General features: G+C 36.9%; 1 protein-coding gene across 2 annotated transcripts in view; it reads right to left on the bottom strand.

Annotated features, from left to right (window-relative positions):
* Nucleotides 1-11580: 11580 nt before the first annotated feature.
* Nucleotides 11581-24532, bottom strand: part of SPRED1 (sprouty related EVH1 domain containing 1) — a 120324-nt gene continuing 107372 nt past the window's right edge. For both annotated transcript variants that reach the window (XM_034994507.1, XM_034994506.1), the window contains exons 6-7: nt 20670-20771; nt 11581-17540 (exon numbers count right to left, since the gene is read on the bottom strand). In XM_034994507.1, coding sequence (XP_034850398.1) covers nt 16890-17540; nt 20670-20771 — 753 coding nt within the window. In that variant the 3' untranslated portion in view covers nt 11581-16889. The remainder of the gene's footprint in view (nt 17541-20669; nt 20772-24532) is intronic.

The following is a 24532-nucleotide window of genomic DNA, read 5'->3' as shown; positions in this document are numbered from 1 at the left end:
ACAACATTTAAATAACACTCAGTCCCTACCCAAGGGAGATTATACCTTGTTAGGGAAGATTCCATATGTATATGAAAGGATTCCTATGGATGACCTCCTTCTTTAGGCTGAGATTACTGGAGCTAGAAGCCCTGTCTCAGGAAACTGTCATTTCAAAGACTGGTTTGCTTGTAGTGCTCATAGCCAAGGATCAGGAGGTTGGCACCTTTGTTTAAGAAAACACCCTAGAGATGAGGCGCCTGGGTGGCTCAGTTGGTTGGGCATCCAACTCTTTGTTTCAGCTCAGGTCATGATCTCATGGGTCTTGGAATCAAGCCGGCATCGGGCTCTGTGCTCAGTGGGGAGTCTGCTGGATATCCTCTCCCTCTGCCACTGCTCCCCACCCCTGCTCATGTGCATGCATGCTCCCTCTTTCTCTCTCTCTCTCAAATAAATAAATAAGCCTTTAAAAAAAAAAAGAAAAGAAAACATCCTAGACGGTGTTTTTAGGCAAATTAGGTCCTGGGGCCCAGTCTGGAGGACGAAAGCTTTCCAGTCTAATAATCTAAATGGTTATCTGCTTTCCCCTTTACGGACAGGGAAATTGTTGCCTAACTCCGTGTTGCTAGAGGTTATTTTAGAATTTATAGATAAATATTTAACAGTCTGCCTTCAAGTTATAACATTTCTTATATAGTCTAAGAACCTTATGATTCCATTTCTCTCCTCGCAGCTTTTGTGCTATTGTCATAATTTCTATTTCTACATCTGTTATAAACCACATACTACATTATTTTTGGTTAAACAGTCAATACTTTTGTAAAAAAGAATTAAATATGAGTGAAGTATTTATTTGATTATGTAGTTACTACCTCTGGTGGTCTTCACTACTTTTGTTCAGATCCAGATTTCTACCTGGTATCATTTTTATTCTGGCTAAGACTTCTTTTCACATTTATTACAGTGTGGGACTGCTAGTATGAATTCTTTTGGACTTCCTATATCTGAACAAGTCTTTATCTGACCTTTGTTTTTGAAATATATTTTTGTTGGATATAGAGCCCTGATCTTATTTGTCCCTTTTTCATTTGGTCCAATCTTGCCAGAGGTTTATCAATTGTATTAGTTTTTTTCAAAATCAACTTTTGGCTCTGTTAATCTTCTATATTGTATATTTTCCAGTTTATTTAATTCCTACTTTATCTTCTTATTTTCTTCCTTTATAACATTTCTTCAACTTTATTATACTATTCTTTCTAACTTTTCCCATTGGCTCTTTAGTAGCACATTAGTTTTAAGATTTTCTTCTTTTCTAATATTAGAATTTAAAGCTATACGTTTCTCTCCAAGTATTGCTTTAGCTGCATCTTACATGTTTTGATATTTGATATCCGTAATTTTTATTATTGCTCTAGTCTAAATAATCTTAAATTTTTATAAGTCCCTCTTTGAACCATAAGTTATTTAACAGAATGATTCTAATGCGCCTTATATGGTTTCCTTTTTTTCTAATTATCGTTTTATTCCCTAATTTCAGTGAGATCATAGATGTGTCTTGATCAATCTTTTAAATGTACTGAAATTTGTGTTATGGTCCAATATATAGTCAATTTTTGTAACTTTTCTAAATGTGCTTGAAAATAAAGGATGTTCTATAATTTTGAGGTACAATATGTGTTCATTAGATCAAGCTTACTTATTATGTAATTACTAATCATATGAGCCCCACGAAATGAAAACTAAAGGCAAAAACCAATTTTACCTCTCTAAATCTGATTGCTCCTTAAACTAATTCATATATTTATTATTATTTATTTATTTATTTGACAGAGAGAGAGGGAAAGAGCACAAGCAGGGGGAGTGGCAGGCAGAGGGAGAAGCAGGCTGCCCGCAGAGCAGGGGGAGCCCAATGCAGGGCTCGATCCCAGGACCCCGGGATCATGACCTGAGCCGAAGGCAGTTGCTTAACCAACTGAGCCACCCAGGTGCCCACTAATTCATATATTTAAATTCCTATTCAACATCTCCACATGGATGTCTAATAGTCACCTCAAATGTGATATGGCCTTCCTTTCCACTCCCACCAAGACCTGCTCCTTCCCCAAGCCTACTTACATCATCTCTCCAGACTTATTCTCCTTCATTGATTTCCTCCTCCCACACCCCCCTTTTAGTCCATTAGGAAGTCCTTCTGATGCCCCAAAACTTATGTGGAGTCTGTCCACCTCTGTTGATTCTTACTACCACTACCCTGATCCAAACAAGAATAATTTGTGAAGACTACTATAACAGCCTCCTAATTGGCCTTCCTGCTTTCTGTTTTACCTTCCTCCTCCTAAATCAGTTCTCCATAGAGTTGCCACAGAAATCTTTTAGAATTGTAAATTATAAAATGTCACCCCCTACTTAAAACTCTTCAATTATTTTCTCTCATACTTAGACTAAAGTAAAAACTCCTTACCTCAGTTTACAAAGCCTGTATGATCTGGCTTCTGACTGTTTTCCCATGCTCACTCTACTCTTATTCTGGTCTTCCAGCTCATCTTGCAAGCTACAAAGCTTGTTCCCACCTCAGGGTCTGCATCAGACAGGATAGGATAGGTTATGCTACTGCAATATAAAATGCCCAAGTCACACAAAGTATCCAGTAGGGCTAAGGCAATTCCATAGGAAAACTGATATCCATGATGGGGACTCAGTAATCCAGCCAGCCTCAATCTTGAACTTCCACCATTTCAGTATGCAGCCTCACCAATGTTTATTGTGGTATTAGAAGAGAGAGTCATATGTCAGCCTGGACATTGTATCTATCACTTCTTCTCACAACCAGTTTTCCAGAAGTTGTCCATAATCCCACCTACTGGCAGGATGGTGGGGAATCCTTTGTATGCTAAGGAGAAGCAAGTCAGATATGAGTACCAGAACTGTTCTCTGCTCCTGGAATGTTCTTTCCTCTCATTTTCACTTAGCTGCCTTTTTATTGACATTTGGGCCTCATCTCAAAAGCCACCTTCTTAGGTTGTCATTGGCCACTCAGGTACTCTGTGTTCCAACTAAATATTAATTTTCTGTATATAATTTTCAACTCTCTAATTTGGTTGTCTATTGAATACTCTCTCCCCTACTTAGAATATAAGACCCATGAAAGCAGGTAACATGTCTATCTTGTTTACCCTGGAATCCCCTGAATAAATATTTATTGAATAATTTAAAAGAATAATCACTTGGGGCACCTGGGTGGCTCAGTTGGTTAAGTGCCTGACTCTTGATTTCAGCTCAGGTCATGATCTCAAGATGGTGAGATCAAGCCCTGTGTCAGGCTCTGTGCTGGGCATGGAGTCCACTTAAGATTCTCTCTCTTCCCCTCCTCCTCCTACTCCCTCTGCATTTTCTCTCAAAAAAACAAAACAAACCAAAACAAAAAAACATCACTCGAAAATGCAAATCTGATCATGGCATCCCTCCTCCATTAAGGGATTTTTATAATCTGCAAGATAATGTTTAGACTTTCTGGTATGACATACGAATCTTCATAATATAACGCTTAACTTTCATTCATCCCCCAGAGGTTGCCACTGAAGATATGGTAGTAAACTTAGAATATCACACAAAGCTTCATATCTAGCTCTACTCTTCCCTGTACTCTGTGTTAGAAAAGTCACATAACAATTTAAGCAGCTAACAAATTCCTGTTTCTTCAGATAGATCCTCTTTGAAGTTGAGGATTTATTTAGTAAGGATGGGGACAGATTAAGAGTTTACCAATACAAATTGTACAAAGAAAAAGATTCACTTTCTAATTCACTCTCACTGATAAACTCAGTAACCTACAGTAATTCAGGAAAATGTTTATGACTTATGTTAATCAGAACAATGCTAGATTATGTTGCTGAAACAAAACAAAACAAACAAACACAAAATCCAAAGCGCCATGGGCTTAACGCAAAGGTTTATTTCTTATTCAGGCAAAGTTCAATGAAGTTAGGTGGTTCTCTTCCATCTTGTAGCTACACCAGCTATACGTGACATCCGAGAGTTGTGCAGCAGGGCAAGAGACAAAGGAAGCACACTGGTTCTTAACTGCCATTCCCCAAAGGTGACAGGTGTCACTACCCCTCAAATTAGACTAGCTAGAATTAGTCATATGGCTTGAACCCATCCCCAGGGGAAGCTTAGCAATGTAGAGAAGCCCATGGTAAAAATCTCTGCCTTAATGAGGTCATCAATTATTCCTTTGATCCTTTCTATCCACACAAAGAACACAATCCATTCCCAAGCGAGACAACCTAAAATACAGATCTTCCCCAATTTATGATGGGATTATGTCCCAAAAAACCCATCACAAGTTGAAAATATTGTAAGCCCAAATGCATTTAATACACCTAACTTACTAAACACATAGCTTATCTTAGGCTACCTCAGATGTGCTCAGAACGCTTACATTAGCCTACAGTTGGGAAAAGTCATGTAACACAAAGCCTACTTTATAATCAAGGGTTGACTATCTCACATAATTTGTTAAATACTCTCCTGAAAGTGAAAAACAGAATCATTTTAAGTGTACTGGTTGTTTACCCTCCTGATCGCCTGGCTGACTGGGAGCTATGGCTTATTGCCTCTGCCCAGTGTCACAAGAGAGTATCGGACTGTATATTGCAAGACCAGGAAAAGATCAAAATTCAAAATTTGAAGTATGGTTTCTACTGAATGCAAATCACTTTTGCAGCATTATAAAGTTGAAAAATCGTTAAGTCAAACCATTGTAAGTTGGGGACTGTCTGTACCATGCTTTTGTTGCATCCAGTTTATGTTCTAGATCTTCAGGTCATCTATGCATTTCTCTTTTTGAGACATGTTTCTTCTGTGTAGATTTATAAGCCAAAAGAGTCAACTATCTGCCCTTCCCTCCAACACATCCAATGTACAATGCTGAAGCAAGAACAGAATAACCACAATAAAAACTCTCATTTGAAAATTGGAGGAAAAGCAGATATAAAGCAGTCAACAGTCATAGCAATTCTCCCACTTGGGAAATACCAGGAAGGTCTCCTATCGTAGAAGTGGGAAAGAATCCTTGATTGTTGAGAAACACTGCCTTATCCATTGTTCTCTATATAGGGCCCAATGCTCTGCCTTTTGAGAGATGTATTCATTTTCTGTGGCTGTTGAAAAATGACCACAAACTTGGTTGCTTAAAACAGCAGAAATTTATTCTCTGACAGTTCTAGAGGCCAGAGGTTTGAAATTAGAATCACTGGGCTGAAATCAAAGCATCAGCAGGGCTGTGCTCCCTCTGGAGACTCTTGGTAAGGGAGAATCCTTTCCTTCCGCTTCCAGCTTCTAGTGGCTGCTGGCATTCCTTGGCTTATGGCTACATCCCTCCAATCTTCAAGGGCGGCATTTTCAAATGTCTCCCTGCTCCATCTTTGCACATTGTGTGTGTGTGTGTGTGTGTGTGTGAGCTACCTTTCTCTTATAAGGATACTTATGATTGTATCTGGGGCCCATCTGGACAATCCAAGACAATCTACCTCAAAATCCTTACATTAGTCATACCTGCAGAGACCATTTTTTGATAATTATCTTTGGGGACCATTATTCAGCCTACCATAGTAACTTAATCCTTTTTTATTATCCTCCATAACTCCACCTGACATGGGCCTTTGGAGGCTGCATAGCTTTCTCAGCCTGCTTCTAGCTGATGGAAGTTTAATGGTCCAAGGATTGTCTTAAGTCTTGAACACCACTTTCCCAGAGTTGTTGTTGATTTCTTTTACAATTTTCTGCATTGAATGACTTCTTGAGAAGCACAGGGGAACTTGGAATTTAGATACTGTTACTACTAACAAGTAACAATTTATTTCTGCTTAAAAACACTATCATGTATCATTAGGTTTACTTATATTAAAACTGGAAAAAATTAAAAGCCTAAGAAAAATACAATTCATATAGAAGAAGAAGATTTTTAAATGCTGAAAAGGAGAAATTCTCTATTAAGATATACAAGATTAAACCTATATCATGTCATCAGAAGCAGAGATGGTTTTAATCAATTGTGGATCAAACTACAGGAAGAAATGCATAAGTGCCAGCATTTACTAAGCACCATACACTTAATGCTCTCCCATTACCAGGACAATGGCCTCTTTATCAGAATGTAAGGCATTGCAGACACATGCTACAGAGGCTCAGCCTGACTTCCCAGTTAGTCATTTTCTAAGTCTTCAACACATACTTAACATCTTTTTTTTTTTTCAAAAGATTTTATTTATTTGAGAGAAAGAGCATGCATGAGAGAGCACAAGGGGTCAGGGCGTGCAGAGGGAGAAGCAGACTCCCCACTGAGTAGGGAGCCCGACTCGGGGCTCAATCCCGGGATCCTGGGACCATGACCTGAGCTGAAGGCAGACGCTTAACGGACTGAGCCACCCAGGCGCCCCAGACTTTAACATCTTTAAAGGGTTTTTATATAGACAGCAGTCATGAAACTAATCCTGCCCTTTGAAAATACAGTATCGCTTCAGTGTCATTTGTGGATAAGAATAGGTCAGTGAGAGTATAGTAAGAGGAAATGCAGAATATGAGAGAAAAAAAACAAGTCAGGAATTTGGAGGAAAAGAAGGCAGAATGAGCAAAAGCAATAAAGGAATAGAAATCAAAGTTGAGGAGAAACCAGGGACTTAAGGAGGGGACAATGGAGGAAAACTCCCAGAAGTTGAGGCGGAAGCGCAGCCAGGAGAGTGGGAGTCAGAAGAATAGGGTTTGAATTTCAGTTCCCACAATTAAGAATGTACGTAAGTTTCTTAATTTTGGTATGCCCTTAGTTTCCTAATTGGTGAAATGGAAGTGATCATATCTACTTCACAAACTTACTGAGGAATTAAATAGTATCTGTGAACATGTTCAACACAGTGCCTGGCACCTGATAGGCATATAAACATTAAGTTCTCTTTCCTTATTACCTGACCACAAAGTACAAGTGGGAAGGAAAGGAAAAAGAGTAGGGGAAATAACTGTCAAATTAGGGAAAAAATGTATGAATTCTGAAACTATGATCATGGAAAAGACAAATGTTCCAATGGACATAAGGTAATAAATCAATTCTAAAAATAAGATATCGAAGAAGAGTGAAAGAGTGGTCACAGACGTACAGGAAAAAGGTGAGTGAGGCTTGGACTAAGATGGTGGTGGCACACCTGGTGAGAACCGTTCAGATTTACAATCTAATTTCAAGTCTTTGATGAGGAAAAAAGTAATTCTTGGAGCAACTGGGTAAATTATGATTATTTCTTAAAATAAGGCAGATTGGAGGTGGAGCAGGTATGGGGGGCGGGGATCAAGAGTTCTGTTTCGGTCTTACTGAAATGGAAATGCCTGAGACAGCCAAGTGGAGATGTCAAGTAGAAAGAAGACCTAAATGTGGCTACTACCAGCATATGCATGACAGGAACTGAGACGGAATAAGATCCCCTAAGGAGGGTACTGCTAGAGGAGAATCTATTACTGTTTCCTGAGGAATTCCAACTTGTAAAGATTGGAAAGATGAGAGGATCTAGCAAAGAGAAGAGGGACCAGGGAAAGAGGAGGAAGCCAGGATCATGTAGTGCAAGGAAGGAAAGAATATGTCAAAAGCTGGTCAGTGAGGCGAGGTCTATCTAAGAAACATCCACTGGATTTAGAAACGTAGAGTTGGTGGAGGACTTTACTGAGAGTATTTCAGTGAAATGGTCAGGATAAGACTTGAGGTAATACATGACAGCCCAACATCTGAAGCCAGTATTGGGTTTTCTATTAAAAAAAATTCAATATAGTGATCCGAAGGGGTACGTGCACCCTGATGTTTATAGCAGCAATGCCCACAATAGCCAAACTACGGGAAGAGCCAAGATGTCCATCAACAGATGAATGGATAAAGATGTGGTATACACACACAGACACACACACACACAATGTAATATTATGCAGCCATCAAAAAAACCAAAATCTTGCCATTTGCAACAACGTGGATGGAACTAGAGGGTATTATGCTAAGCGAAGTAAGTCAATCAGAGAAAGACATGTATCATATGATCTCACTGATACGAGGAATTCTTAATCTCAGGAAACAAACTGAGGGTTGCTGGAGTGGTGGGGGTGGGAGGGATGGGGTGGCTGGGTGATAGACATTGGGGAGGGTATGTGCTATGGTGAGCGCTGTGAATTGTGTAAGACTGATGAATCACAGACCTGTACCTCTGAAACGAATAATACATTATATGTTTAAAAAAAAAAAAAGATAGTAGGAAGGGAAAAATGAAGTGGGGGAAATCGGAGGGGGAGATGAACCATGAGAGACTATGGACTCTGAGAAACAAACTGAGGGTTCTAGAGGGAGGGGGGTGGGGTGGGATGGGTTAGCCTGGTGATGGGTATTAAAGAGGGCATGTATTGAATGGAGCACTGGGTGTTAGATGCAAACAATGAATCATGGAACATTACATCAAAAACGATGTAATGTATGGTGATTAACATAACATAATAAAATTAAATTAAAAAAATAAAATCTTCATGAAAGTGTAGAAGACACAAAAAACAAAAAAAATAAAAAATTCACTGGGGCACCTGGGTGGCTCAGTCAGTTAAGTGTCTGCCTTTGGCTCAGGTCATGATCTCAGGGTCCTGGGATCAAGCCCTGCATCAGGCTCCTTGCTCAGTAGCGAGTCTATTTCTCCCTCTGCTCCTCCCACCCACCCCCATCCCCACAAAAGTCACAGCAGGCAGATCATTAAATTTCCCTTTCAAAGTCTTCCAGTGGATTTCTGTCACCCACATAATAAAACCAGAAATCCTTCCCATGAGCTTCAAGTTCCCACAAGATCTGACACTTGCTATCTCTGTGACTTTTTCTCCTTTCATGAGCTCTTGCTCTCTGCCCACTCTAGTCATACTAACCTTCTTGCTGTCCTTCAACAAGCCAAGCTCCTTTCTCTTGGGAGCCTTTGCATTTGCTCTTCCTTTAACCGGGATGGCTCTGTCCCATTTACCTTTCAGTAGTCAGCCTTGCCTGGAGACATGACCCTGTGACCTTCAAAAGGGAAATCTGTACCAAGTAGGCTACTTTTGATGTTTCCTTAGGGAAAAACAAGTTGTAAAAAGCAAAGAAACCCTTTCGAATATGGGCTCACCTGATTATGGAGCTACTGATTTGCTTATGGAGCTACTGATCTGCTTACAATGCTATCAGCAATAGGATCTCAAAGGTTTCCTGCAATGGACTCTTCTTTTACCTAAGCTCTTAGAAAACAACCACCACCACCACAAATTGACAAGCTTATATTACTGGGGGAGGGGTAGACGGAGGGGGAAGAATGGCTTTAAGGAAAGGTGAACATACAGTTTAAAGCTTATCATTTTTTAAGTTTGTACCTTACAGTTCAAGTTGCTCTTAATTCCCTAACTGGTTCTACGTGCAGTTGAACTGTTCTTCAAAGTCACTATCATCACTTGATCCCTCAATCTCACCATAAACCATTTCTTTTGTCTGAATCTGGGTATATCTCAGTCTGAAGATGTCCACTTTTTATCACCCCCTTGTTGTGGTCTAAAGTGCTTTCATCTTCCAATGATATTTAAAATATAGACCATCCTTTGTTAAATATAAAAATGTACAAGTGACTCAATGCCTAATCCCCAGCATCAGTATTGACATGACTTGTACTAGGATAGCAGCAGTGAGGATAGAGGAACACAGATTTGAGAGACATGTAGGAAATAGAACTGTACAAAACTGAGAATTAATGGTAAAAAGTAAGAGAAAATGAGAAGTTGATGATGACCAGGTTTCTTCTTAAGACTACTGCAAACACAGTGGTGTCACTATCCATCAAGACAGAGAAGAGAAAAAAAGGTTTGAGGAATGGGGGGATATTAGTTTGGCGCTTACTGAATTTGAGGTGCCTGCAAGAGATACACTTCAGGCAGTAGGGTGTATGGGTTTAAAAATGCAGGCTGTGTTATTAAATGAGTGAATGACCTTGCATTAATGTCTTAACCTCCTTAGGCCTGTTTCTAAATTTGTAAAGTAAGGGTGCTGTGTGAATCTCTAAAGAGAGATTAGTATAGTCCCAGTCCTAAAATTTCAGTGACCTCAACTTTATCAGCAATCTTAATCTGGCTTGGATCCTTATTTCCTTCTTAGAATTTTGCAGTATCATGCTATCTGTGTGCATTTCACTTTGAAAATTTAACAAGAACTTTAATAAGAACTGTTAACTAGCTAGGGATTCACAAATTCATACAACTTGTTTTCTCTTAAATTTTAAGTGATAGTCAAACACTTGTTTCCCTTACTGATGAAAAACACACATTTAAGCTTGCTGGTCATTCCAGGGAATAATACAATCACTTTAAAAAGAATTATAATATACTGCTGAAATTTCTTCTCCGTGTATTTTTCCCCCTCCATGAATTTGGAGAGGTTGGAGACATTCCTGTAACAGGGAAAAAGAGGGAGGAAAATACGGAGGCAAAAGGGGCTTATGTTGGACAAGTAATATCCGTAAGATCTTCTATATCACAATACATTCTAAAGAGAAAAAAATCATTTAAATTAGTATCTTGCAATTTGACAATGCAAAATTAAGAATTAATAGAAATGAAAATGAAACAGGTCTCCTTAAGTTTTATCATCCAGAATGATCTTATTGCAATATTAGGAATTCTGGAGTTCTTCCTGTCCTTTTCAAATTGCACACAACCTCTTGGTTACTGTAAATTATTTCTAGGTTAAAATTAAGTTTGAGGGAAGGGGGACACTAACCTCATCCTGACATGTGTGTAAGGAGCCCTGACACTAAATGCAACTTGGGTTCAAAGACAGGCTTTGTGGAATAGCTGACATACAAATGGCTCACTATTTGAAAAAAAGAGTCCAAAATCCAGGAGAAGACTCATTTGAGAATATTGTTTTATACTGCCTCAACAGGAAGTATCACTGCTTTGGTGAAAAAGAATCCCTCAAAATCCTTAGGGAAATGCCATCCAATTGAGCAAAATGAACAATACCACACACTGGACATGTAGGTCTTCAATACTTTATATTAGACCAGCACAAACTGATAAATCTTGATGATATGTTGAAGTAGTACCACAGTCTTATTCTCCCAACTTTAAGGAACCCCACATGCCATAATGCAGATAATGCACCACAACTTAGTGAGATAGACGAATAGGGGAACCAGAATTGAAACAAAAAGGAGTGGGAATTAAGAAGTTATTCCCTTATAAAATTTTCCAGCTTAAATAAAATTTCATTTTGACAGAATAATAAAGTTACTCTGTTAAGTACATATGTAACCCGTGTAACAAAATACAACATTGTATTGTAACTAAAAGCATGGATTTTGAAGTAAGGCAATTTGGTTCAAATCCTGGTGCCCCCTAATGTGATCTTCGGAATATTTTTTAACCTCTTGAAGCCTAAATCTCCTCTTTGGTAAAAAAAAAAAAAAGGTAGATTAATACTTCATTATGGGATTGAGAACTAAAAAGTGATCATTTAAAATATATTACGTAACAAAAATAAAACCTGATAGACAAAAGAAAACACCATTTCAACTATGATTTTGTTAGACTTTTATTATGAATATATTTTTTGAGCCATCATTTCAAAGGATCTCTATAAAACTGCAAATCTTAAAGCAGTTAATTTTAAAGGAGTCAACTCCAGTTTTATTAATACCAATGTTTTTTTTCTTTCAGGACCACTGTAAGCATGACACTATACTGATGGCCAAGCAGAAACCCTAGTTTGAATTCTCTGATGTAAAAATCATTCTACTTACTTGTGGATATTAACTTGATTGTGAAGAATATAAAGTAAATTTCTGAAAACCTGTAAATAAGCACATGAGACTACATTTCATAATTCATGGTGAACAGTTAATTCTTGATTCTTCAAGTAAATATAACTAATACAGTAATCCAAAAGTTACTCTGGTGTTGAAATAAGCTATGATTTTTGAGTATTGTCCTATTAATTTTTCATCTAGAATATTAGTTATTTTTGTTTATATTACAAATGAAACTCTGAAACTGAGTAGGACACACAAAAAATCAGTAGTAGTCTTGGGTTAAGAATTTTCCACATATCATTCAAGGATTACCATTTAATCCAGATTTAGCATATCATGTTCCCAAACCAATAAATATAACATGTTTATATCTATTGTATTTACCTATTTATAGGTAACAACCATTAAAAAAATCTGGATACAATCAAAGGTGAATAAGTGTCAATAAGATGAACTATATACATGAACTTTCAGTTAAAAACGTACCTTAAAAAATGACCAAAAAAAAGTCCATTTCTACTGCTTTCTCCTTGAGTAATTACTATATCTTATGTGACAGTTTGTTATCCTCTAGAAGAGTAAGAAAAAGTCCTTTTGTATTTCATGATAGGTTTAATCAGGTAATTAAAACAAATTCTTATGATATCATCTGATATGTCCAATTACATGGGTATGATGTAACAAAAACAGTTACAAACTTATATATGCATATTTACATTATATATCCAAACTATCAAGCTAATCAACTATATCTAAGGAGATACATTATGACATGAGTTAAACAATTTTTCATTGCTTATTAGAAAGAATGCAGTCAAGCTTTTAATGGAATATACAAGTGAGGCACTTTTGAGGTCAAGAATAGAAAGCAAATGACACTACATACTGGCGATATTCACAAAAATCTATGTGTATCTTTAATACAAAGGTTTTTCAACTAGATTATTCTTGAAAAGTTTCAAAACTAGCAACTTATGCAATTTAAGGAGCTTTCAGGAACAATGGCTAACATCAGTGTATCAAAGCATATGAAAGTTTTATAACCACCTGGCTGCTAGGCAAACAGTACCTTAATACCTTAAAGCCCTTTTTTTGTTGTTATTGGGGTTGTTGGTTTTTTTTTTGGTTTATATAAATCACCTCAGGTTGTGATTTCTTAATGTTTTGACTCACTGCAAAACAGTGAGTCAACAATAGTACCTTATGGTACTATTATTATCATGGTTCATAGACCAATTTTTTTTAAGTGCAACAATGTAAGTTTCTAGTGTGCTTTCCCTTCTACTTAGAAATATGACCCTGGAGTTCAAATTAAGAATGAGAATATTTAGTGAAGAATCTGTTTTCTAGGTAACTAAAGTTTTCCAAGTTTTATGTAGAAAAATGTTACACTTACTTAATGCATCTTTGGGCTAAAATTAAAAACCCAATCTCACCCACATATTCCAAAAAGTAATCACAAAGCCTAAAGTAAATTTCAACAAAAGAAACATCCTTTAAATTGCCCATCTGGAGGAAAGTACATGTTTCCTGTACTTTGAAGACTTATATGGATATTAGAAAACATCTCTGTGGCATTCAATTAAGGGGGTGGGGTGGTGAGTAAAAGAAAAGAAAAAGCAAGACTTACCCAAGATATCAGATGGCACTATACACATGAATTGAAAGTGCGTTTGTATTACTTCAAAAGTTCTTTTTAGGCACTGCTGAATAACCAATGAAAATAGGTAGTTTCAAGTTTTCCCCTTTACATTTTAACCCCTGTCCCAACATCATCCCAGAGACATACACACACTCTCTGAAGTTGTCATGATCAAATATAGGTGATGTTTATTTATTTTTTTAAAAAGACTCCCTGGCTAGTAATGGGAGGAAAATTAGAATACCATTTTGGTAATGGCTTTTGCAGGTTAAAAGAATTAGTTTTATAAATGCTTCGGCACATCCATTAAGTTTGATTGCCAGTTCCAAAGATCAATAAATACTTTAAGACAGGATATGTAAGAAAAAAGTGCTTAAAATCTTTCAGGGACCAAAAGACACATTAGAGAAAAGGTTTGTTTTACAGTTCCTTTGAGATATTTCTTACTCTTGCTTTCTCTGTTTGGAGGTGGCCACTACTTAAATAGCCCTTTTTATTGGTAGTAGTGATGAACCCTGTCAGATCCTGATTGCCACCTCATGTCTCTGGTCTATAAATCATCCAGTAGGTGGTGCTGAAGTTCCATACCTCATATTTGTTCAGAAATCAAATGATTCCCCTGTCAAGGCAGGAGAAAAATCATTTAAGAACTATCAGTTCTGAACACAACAAGCCATCAGACCAAAGTCTTTCTCGTTACGCCATCTGGATGATTTCATTTTCAATATTTACTATTACTTAAGCTGGTTTAGCCATTTGCTTATACTACCAGATTAAAGGCAAAGAGAAAGGTTTCAGAGGAAAAGTCAGTTGGCAGTGCCCAGTCTGTATGCAGGAGAAAATGCTCCTGAACATACCTATACACGTTTTAAGAATGAGAAATTTAAACTATCCTTTTTTTCCCCAAAGAACTCTAATTTACTCAAGAGAACATTTCCACAGAGGGATTCAGACAACATTATCTTATCAGGTAGTATTCTAGACTGGTTTGGAATCTGAGTGTGTTAACTATAAAGATCCAAGATGAAATAAAAACCATTTCATCACCATAGTTTTTAATGAAGAAACTTGTTTAAAATTGTAAAGGAAAAAAATGGGAATGGGATGGCAAAATCTTAGCAGCAAAGTGGTTAAACAAATTGAAAATATTAATGCACAAACATTAAAATATTAAAGCATATATGTTGCATATAAAATACAGTACAGAACCAGGAGTTGCACTATACTGATTAGTGCTTAACAGAAGAAATGATTAAATTTGTTCTTCCCAGAAGTATATACACAGTTCATTTCCACAGCATTTTCCTATAGGGCCAGCAAGTTATTTTCTTCAGTTATTCACACCTTGCTCAAACCTGAATTATGAACTCAGCACTTACAAATATGAAAATTCATTCACAAGGAAAACCAATATTTCCATTTTACCAATAAAAAGTAATTTTGAAAGTTAACAGTCTATTCTAGGAAACCAAGTTTAGCTGAAAACTTCAGGGATGAAGATCATCTGGTGTAGCAGTGTTCAGTTATATAAACAGTAAAAATAAGTCTTAAAACTGCTGCTACAGTGTCGTATTTTGGATTTAGTTCATCCAATTGATTTTTAGTACAAAACTAGAAATAACCTCTTCTTCATAACATCTATAGTTATCAATATATTTTTCTTCTTTTCAATGTGAAATAATACTTCAAGATGATCTATATACACAATGTTGTCAGTTCAAGCTGTCATATAAATATAAATGCTTTCTTAAAAAAAGTATTTTACAGACAGATAGTGTTATATACATTGTTCAGTTTGATCTGGGGCAAAAGAAGAAAGCTAACACAAGCTTAAGTGTGATATGTAAAAAGAACAATACATAAATGACATTTTAAAACCTGCATAGAAATGAGCTTCAAATGGTAGTGTGATTTTAATTTTATCACTTCTGAAACTTCAAGCCATTAAAAAAAAAGGCACACTTCTCAACTTTATCCCTCTAAGGGAATGTTCTTAAAGAACCCTTTACTTGTTAGAGTTTTAATGTAACACTTAGACAAAAAAACAAAAACAAAAACAAAAACCAACAAAAAAACAAACTAACCAAATTGACCCCAACTACTTTAAACAATTTGTTGGAACATTTATCCAACTACTTTGTAAATAAAACATCCAGTAATACAATGCTCTGCAAAAGAAATAAAATTATATGTACAAGATATTTCATTCACAATGTTGGATTAAATACTTTCCTGGGATAGTTTAGTATATACTTTAACATAAAATAATTCTGCTTTTGGCAAGTTTAAATAAAATAAAATGCAACTGGGAAAAGTTATTGTTATGTGAATAATAAGCACTGAGAATTAAGCTAAAAAATTAACACAGCTGAACATATTCTAGTTTAGCAGAATGATAAATGGAGATTTCAGGAGGAAACTTTTACATGGACTATCCAGTTACACTTTTTGCCTTGTAAAACATTTGTAAATGCAATGTGATTTTTTGAAGGAGGAAACTCTGAAAGAAAACAACTTGCTGGTTGAATACCACAAAAAACAAAACAACCCCAAAACCTCACTTTTTTCTATAATGTTTACTCAGTCTCTTTTTATATAAAAATAAGTGTTACGTTCCCATCAGAACATTACACAATTACATCTGTGCTTTAAAAAAAAAAAATTGGTCACTCAAGGCTATTAGAATATTTTTAAAGATTTTAGATTACCAGAATGTACAGATAGAACTCAATATAAACTGTAGCCAAAGGGAAATGAAGATGAAAATATCAAATCATTCACATGGAATAAAAACATTATTAACTAGATGAGTAAAATATTTAAAATATAATGGAATGTGACAGTAGATATATGTACATCTACTTCAGAACTAGGAAGGGGAAGAAAAGTTTAATATGTGATAATTCGTACCTTATATTTAGTTAAATATAAACATTTGTTATTTATACATAAAACCGCTTTCAAAAAACAACTAATAAATGATTTAGTTGCACTTATTTTACTTCTTACAATTCCCAAGTGTTAACTTTTCTTAGATTGAAAACAACCGTCCCCTAGTGCACTTTTAGTTTATGTCTTAATGAATTCAAACCTTTAAAAGTCCCATCACCTAATGCATAAATATACAAAAATGCCAAAAATTAATCCCTTTTAAGTTGGATATTTTATGCTCACTTTGTATAGCCAATAACCAGAAATGGTTTCCTTTTGCAAATACGCTTTACAACCTGTAACAAAACATGCCATGCTCTGAAGGGAGAAAGTTAGGCATGGCTAGCGTTTGTGAAATGCCAAGAACTAACGAGTTCTGCTTCCTCCACGTGTGGCCCCAGTGATACCAGGCAAGATTTCCTATTGCTTGCCAAAAGCTTCCACAAATCCAAGTTAGCTAATTCCTGGAAACAAAGATTTTAAGCTCATTTTGGCACGGGATCCTTTCACCCAGCAGCTTTATGCTTCCCACCACAGCACCCACACGCCTCGCCACAACGATGGCACATTCTCAAAGGGACATAGCAGCACATACATGGTACGATGAAGGACAAAGCTACTAGGGCTAACCATCGCAAGCAGAACTTGTCATCACTAGTGTCACATGAACAGGGATCAGAGAAATCTCCCTCTGAGTCTGACATACAATGATATAACATGCTCTCTGCACAGAGCATGCAACTAACTTGATATATGCATCTTTTAATAGGGTCTGGAGCATCCTGACATTTTCCCCTGCCGTTTTCTTCATGATTAAACCTTTCCTGGCAGTATACGCAGCGGGAACGTTCACCATCTTCTTTTCTTCGTTTTGACTTCTTAAATTTTAATGAGGAAGGCTGTGTCTTAAATACCACAGAGTCTTTGAGTGAACTTAACTTAGTTTCATCCCCACAAGAGTACAGATAGTCTGATTTTTTACTGTCTGGTTTAGAAAATTGAATACTGGAATCAGTATCATCTCTCTCTAAGTCATTTTTCCACATGTCAGGATGTCTGTAGTCTGCATAACGACGTATTAAGATATCTCGAGGGTTTATTCTGACAATCTCATCTTCATCTTGAAAGCTGACATGTCGGATTGATTTCAAAGGGACCTAAAAAGGAGAGAGATGAAAACGGCGATAAGAACGGTGAAGGTTAATTTTATATGTCAATTTGGCTGGGTTGCAGTGCCCAAATATTTGATCAAACATTATTCTGGATGTTTAAGTGAAGATGGTTGCTTGGATGAGATCAATCTTTAAGTTGGTGGATTATGAATGAAGTAGATCATCTTCCACAACATAGACAGACTTCATCAATTAGTTGAAGGCCTTAATAGTATAAATGTTGACCAGCCCAAGCAAGACAGAATTCTGCTAGCAGACCGCTTTTGGATGGGATTGCAACTCTTCCCCAGGTCTCAAGCCTGTTAGCCTACCTGCATATTTTGCATATGTACCTTTCTTATTCCATGAACCAATTCCTTAAAATAAATCTCTCTCTGTGTATATATACATAACTAGTTGGTTCTGTTTCTCAGGAGAACCCTGACTCATACAGATTCTAATACCAAGAATTGGAGTGTTGCTGTTAACAAGTACGTAAAAACGTGGAAACGCCTTTGGAAATGGGTAGAAGTTAAAAGAGTTTTGAGATTCATGTTACAAAAAGCCTTGAAGAGACTATTGTTAGAAATATGGACATTAAATGTGCTTCTGGTGAAGGCTCAGATGGAAATAAAGAACATGTTGGAAACTGGAGGGAAGGTGATACTTGTTTTAAATTGGTAAAGAATGTGGATGAACTGTATGTTAGCATCTTATGGAAGATAGAACCTGTGACTGATGGACTTGGATATTTGGCAGAGATTCTAAGCAAAGTGTTGAAGGTGCTCAGTTTCTCCTTATGGCTAACACTAAAATGTGAGAGGAAAGGGATAAACTGAAGTAGAAATTTTTAAGCAAAAAGGAAGGAGATCTTGAAGAATTGGAAAATTCTTTGCCTATGGGTAGTGCAAAAATTGAGAAAGCATGTTCTATAGAGAATACCAAAGGTGTGGCTAACCAATCATATAATAAAGAGATTATGGTGTGATTCCTGAATCCAATCAACTATCTCAGCTACAAAGCTGCTACAAAGGACTACAGGAAACAGAGGTAGCATGAAACGAAGAAAAGCTTTTTTGGACTTCTAGGATTTACAGGACTGGCAAATAGAACTTTCTGACTGAAAATATGTGTTATCCTTTAAGAAAAGGAAAGAATGATCCCAAGGGTGAGGCTCTCTCCTCAGTTTCAGTGGGCCAGAAAACCTGGAACCTTGGGTATGAGGCTATCACCCACTACTGCTAAGGATTTGGGGTCACCACTCTGCTGGGCCCATAGGACAAAATACTGAGCCAGAGCCAAAGAGGATTATTCCCAAGCCTTAAAATCTCACAGAACTTGCCCTGCTAGGTTTTAGACTTGCTTAGGACTCATGAGTGCTTTCTTCTTTCTAAGATTTCTCCCTTTTCAAAAGGGAGTATCTATTCTATGCCTTTCCCATCCTGGTATTTTGGAAGCAGGTAATCTGTCTTGCTTTACAGGTTCCCAGGTGGAGAGGAATTCTGCCTTAGGATGAAACACACCCTGCATCTCACCCACACTCAACTTAGAGGGTACTTAGAAAAGATGCAGGACTTAGAATTGATGCTAGAATGGGTTAAAACTTTTGGGTTGTTGTGATGAGATGAATGTGAAAAACCAGAGGGCGGAATGTTATGGGCTGAACTGTGTACTCCCAAATTCATATGTTGAGACCAATACTTCAGAATGTGACAACATTTGGGATATAAGGCCTTTAAAAGGTGATTACATTAAGATAAGGTCCTTACGATGGGTCTCAATACAATCTGGTATCCTTTTAAGAAAAGGAAATTTGGGGGGGCCTGCGTGGCTCAGTCGGTTAAGTCTCCGACTCTTGATTTCAGCTCAGTTATGATCTTGGGGTCGTGGGATTTCTGTGCTCAGCCAAGAGTCTGCTGGAGATTCTTTCCCTCTTCCTTTGCCACCCCCCCTGCTCACACGTGTTCTCTCTCACTCTTTCTCTAAAATAAATAAATAAATCTTAAAAAAAAAAAAAAGGGAAAGAAAGAAAAGGAAAGGAAATTTGGACATACAGAGAGGCACTGGAGATGTGGGTGTACAAAAGGAAGACCATATGAGGACATGGCCAAAAAGTAGACATTTACAAGCCAGGAAGAGAAGCTTCAGAAGAAACCAAATGTGCCAACATCTTGATTTTAGACTTCCAGTTTCCAGAACTGTGAGAAAATATTTTTTTTTGTTCAAGCCACTCCATCTGATACTTTGTTATGATAGCCCTAGCAAACCAATACACAGACACACATGTATATAGCTTGGCTATATAGTCTCCGAAAATGACTTAAAACACACTACACCTGCTTGTTCTCATTCCCTCTCCTTCCTCCTTCTCCCACACGCTTTCTGGGTATATTGTCTTCCTGAGGCCCAGGAGCAAATTATATCTTTTTGGGGATAAATCAAATGGGGTCTAAATCAAAATGACCTTTCCCTTTACCTATATAAGCGGGCTTCTTGTAGTCACATTTGTATCTCCCAGTCCTAGTCCCTGGACACAGTGACTGGTCTACAGGAAAGCACCTGATCCAGGTTGAGGCAAACTTCCATTCTCAAGATATTATGGAACTGGGGCTAAAAAAACCCTCCAGATCTGGCCTAAAGGTGGAATGATGGATACAGTCTATTAAATTACCAATATATAATTCCTATTGGCTTTATTCGGTGATAAATACACAGTGGCAATCCCCAGACTCAAACCAGAAACTTGGATGGAGTTTAAGTAATAATGTTTATAATTATATATGTAGCAAAGGTACACATGAAAAAAAAATTTCTAGTATAATTCAGCTACATGGAGACTAAAAAATTTCACTTATATTTTAATTAGTTATAGTCTATATCAGAAGATAAAACTAAGGGGTGCCTGGGTGGCTCAGTCATTAAGCGTCTGCCTTAGGCTCAGGTCATGAGCCCAGGGTCCTGGGATCGAGTCCTGCATCAGGCTCCCTGCTAGGCGGAGAGTCTGCTTCTCCCTCTCCCTCTGCCTCTGCCCCTGCTTGTGCTCTCTCTCTCAAATAAAATCTTAAAAAAAATAAAAACACTAAAAACAAAACAAAACAACAACAACAAAAAAAGAAGATAACTAAGATCACTTACCCTATTTTGGGATTTTAGGTTTCCACATTCCTTGGATATTTGTCGTTGTACATATTCTATACTTCTGCTCTGACTGTCTAGGCCCGGATGACTGAACGTTATCTAAAATATAAACAATTTCTACTTAAGTGACAAGAGAATGTATTTATTTTTAATAAAATTATATGCAGTGTGTATTCCAAAACTTCATAGCCTGTTAGTAGTGAAGCCTTTCAAAATAGTTTTAACAAAAAGCATTATTTGAATCATCCTATTATTTAAACTTAGGCGATTCCTTACACATTTAAATTTTAACTTCGAAAGTAACACGAACTTCTGGTTTCTGATTCTGCATGTAAGGAACTTAGTAATTGCCACTCTGTCCTAACAAGTAAAAAACCTAAATAGAAAAAATATGACCAACTCTTCTCAGATCTGTAAGAGAGAGGAGGACACAGTGCAAACCCCTGCCTCCAAGATTGGAGACAGACAGGAAAATAAAGGGAGTCACAGCCCACTAGAGCAGATTCATGAGGAGAAATTCCCATAGAAACCAGTGCTGGGGTAGGAAAACCTGAACTATAATTGATGAGTTGCCAGAGCTCAGTGTATATACTGAGTTAAAAACTCTAAGTGGACCCAGTCATAGTGAAGCTCCCAAATTTTTGTTGTGTTTACCTCCACCAGGAGCTCAACCAAGTTCTTGCAGTAAATATCAGAAAAATCCTTGCATGCTTCCAGAAGGGGGATGGGAAAAGGAACCATTTTTTAACTATGCCAGAATACTCCAGTTTTTGGTTTTTTTTTTTTTTAAAAAGGTCTGCCCTCAGGAGGAAACTAGTGAACCAGAGCCTGACCTAGGATATTATCAGAGCCTACGTGACCTAGGAGAAGACAAAGAGCCAACTCTAGTCAACTCTAACCAGCTGACCCAACTAAAAAGTTAGAAAAAACTGTGAAATACTTGTGGAGTTAACAGTCCAGAAGCACAGGCTCATTCTAAAAGACTGAGACCTAATCATAGGACTACAGAATGCTTCCCCACCCCACCATACCTCACCACCACATACTAAAGGCCTATTTCTAGCAGTTCCTTTTACCCAGTACATCATGTGTAGCTATTAAGAAAAAAAAAAACAAACTGTAAAATATACTGAAAGGCAAAAACACAATTTGAAAAGATAGAACAAGCATCAGAACCACATATAGCAGGGATGTTGGAATTAGCAGACTAGGAATTTAAAACAACTATGATTAATATGCTAAAAGCTCTAATGGATAGACAGCATGCAAGAACAAATGAGCAATACAAGGAAAGAGATAGAAATTCTAATAAGGAACCAAAAGAAATGCTAGAGTTCACAAACATTAAGAGAAATGAAGAGTGCCTTTGCTGAACTTATTAGACTGGACATGACTGAGGAAAAAAATCTCTGAGCTATTTAAAATAGTAATGACTGAGAATTTACCTAAATTAATGCCAGACACCAAACCACAGACCCAGGAAACTCAAAGAACACCAAGCAGGATAAATGCCAAAAAACATACTACACCTAAGAATATTTTCAAACTATAAAAACTCAAAGATAAAGAAAAAATCCTGAAAAATGAACAACAAAAAAATTCCTTACTTATATAAGAGCAAAGAATTACATCTGACTTTTCAGAAACCATGTAAGAAAGAAGAAAGTGGAGTAAAATATTTAAAGTGTTGAAAGAAAAAATCTGTCAACCTACAATTCTGTACCTTGTCAAAAAGCAAACAAACTTCAAAAAAGATATAAAGACTTTCTCAGGCAAATAAAAACTGAAGAAATTTGTTGCCAGTAGACCTGCCTTATAAGAAATGTTATGAGATTCTTTAGAGAGAAGGAAAATAATACAGATCAGAAACTCAGATTTACATAAGAGTAAAGGAGCACTGAGGAAAGAATAAAATAATTTTTCACAATAAAATACAATTTTAATTTTTCTTATTCTTAATTGAGCTAACAGAGAATAGCTTATTCAAAAATAGTAACAATGTATTCATTCATGTATGATTATATATATACATATATACTCACATATATAAAGTGAAATAAATGACAGTAATGATATAAGAGATGGGAAGGAGGAGTTAGGATTATTTTGTTATTATCAGGTAATCCCAATACCTGTAAAGTGATTTAGTATTCTTTGAAAATGGACACAGATGCAAACCACAGGGCGACCATAAAAAAAGGTAAAAACAAACAAATATAACTTATATGCTAAAAAGGAGAGAAAATAAAACATATAAAATGTTGAACGAAACCACAAAAGACAGAAAGTAAGTGAAAGACAAAAAGAGAAACAGAGAACAAGGGCAACAAATTGAAAACTGTAAAAAAATGATAGATATTAATCCTACTGTATCGATAATCACTTTGAATGTTAATGCCCTAAAGGTACCAATTAAAAAATAGACTGCCAGAATGAAGAAAAAAGTTAAGACCCAATTACAAGAAATGTACTATAAGTATAAAGACACATATAGAGTAAAAGTAAACGGAGAGAGAATAATACACTATGCTAATACTAATCAAAAGAAAGCAAATTTAATTCATTTTAGACAAGGCAGACTTCAAAGCAAAGAAAGTTATTGGTCATAAAGAGGGGCATTAAGGAGCAGCTGGGTGGCTCAGTCGGTTAAGCATCTGCCTTTTGGTTCAGGTCATGATCCTGGGGTCCTGGGATCAAACCCCACATCAAGCAGGGAGCCTGCTTCTCCATCTCCCTTTGCCTCTCCTCCTGCTTGTGCCTCCTCTCTCTAAGGAATAAATTAAATCTTAAAAAAAAAATAAAGAGGGCATTACATAATGTTATGAGATTAATTTTCTAAGACCTGCAATCCTTAATGTGTAGTGCTTAAGAACAGAGCATTTAATTACACAAGGCAAAACTTGATAGAAATGCAAGGAGAAAGAGATGTACCTATTACCACAGCTGGAGACTTCAACACCCTTCAATCAGAAATGGACAGATCCAACAGGCAGAAAATCATTAGGAACCTAGCTGAACTCAATACCATCAATCAAGTGAATATAACTGACATCTATAGACTACTGAACAATAGCAGAATACATATTTTCTCAAGCTCACATGAACATTAACCAAGACATTTATGGCCCACATTCTGGGCCATAAAACAGATTTTATTTTATTTTATTTATTTATTTTTAAGATTTTATTTATTTGAGGGCGCCTGGGTGGCTCAGTTGGTTAAGCGACTGCCTTCGGCTCAGGTCATGATCCTGGAGTCCCTGGATCGAGTCCCGCATCGGGCTCCCTGCTCGGCAGGGAGCCTGCTTCTCCCTCTGACCCTCCCCCCTCTCATGTGCTCTCTCTCTCTCATTCTCTCTGTCTCAAATAAATAAATAAAAAAAAATCTTAAAAAAAAAAAAAGATTTTATTTATTTGACAGAGAGAGACACAGTGAGAGAGGGAACACAAGCAAGGGGAGTGGGAGAGGGAGAGAAGCAAGTGTCCCGCTGAGCAGGGAGTCCAATGCGGGGCTCAATCCCAGGACCCTGGGATCATGACCTGAGCCGAAGGCAGACGCCTAACAACTGAGCCACCCAGGCACCCCCATAAAACAGATTTTAATGAATTTAAAAGAACAGAAATTACACAATGTCTGCTCTTAGACCACAAAGGAATTAAACTAGAAGTCAGCAACAAAAGGGTAAGTGAAAAATCCCCAAATATATGGAGATTAAACAAAACAACACACTTCTAAATAACATGTAGATCAAAGAAGAAATCAACAGAAATTAAGAAGTATTTTGAACTAAATAGAAATGAAAATTGTGGGATAGAGTGAAGGAAGTGTTTACAGGGAAATTTATAGCATCAAATGCATA

The sequence above is a fragment of the Mirounga leonina genome, unplaced genomic scaffold (assembly GCF_011800145.1).
Source record: "Mirounga leonina isolate KUSES-001 unplaced genomic scaffold, KU_Mleo_1.0 Mir_91, whole genome shotgun sequence".
Taxonomy (NCBI): domain Eukaryota; kingdom Metazoa; phylum Chordata; class Mammalia; order Carnivora; family Phocidae; genus Mirounga; species Mirounga leonina.
Note: the sequence above shows the minus strand (reverse complement) of the source record. Positions and strands in the feature narration are given on the sequence as shown.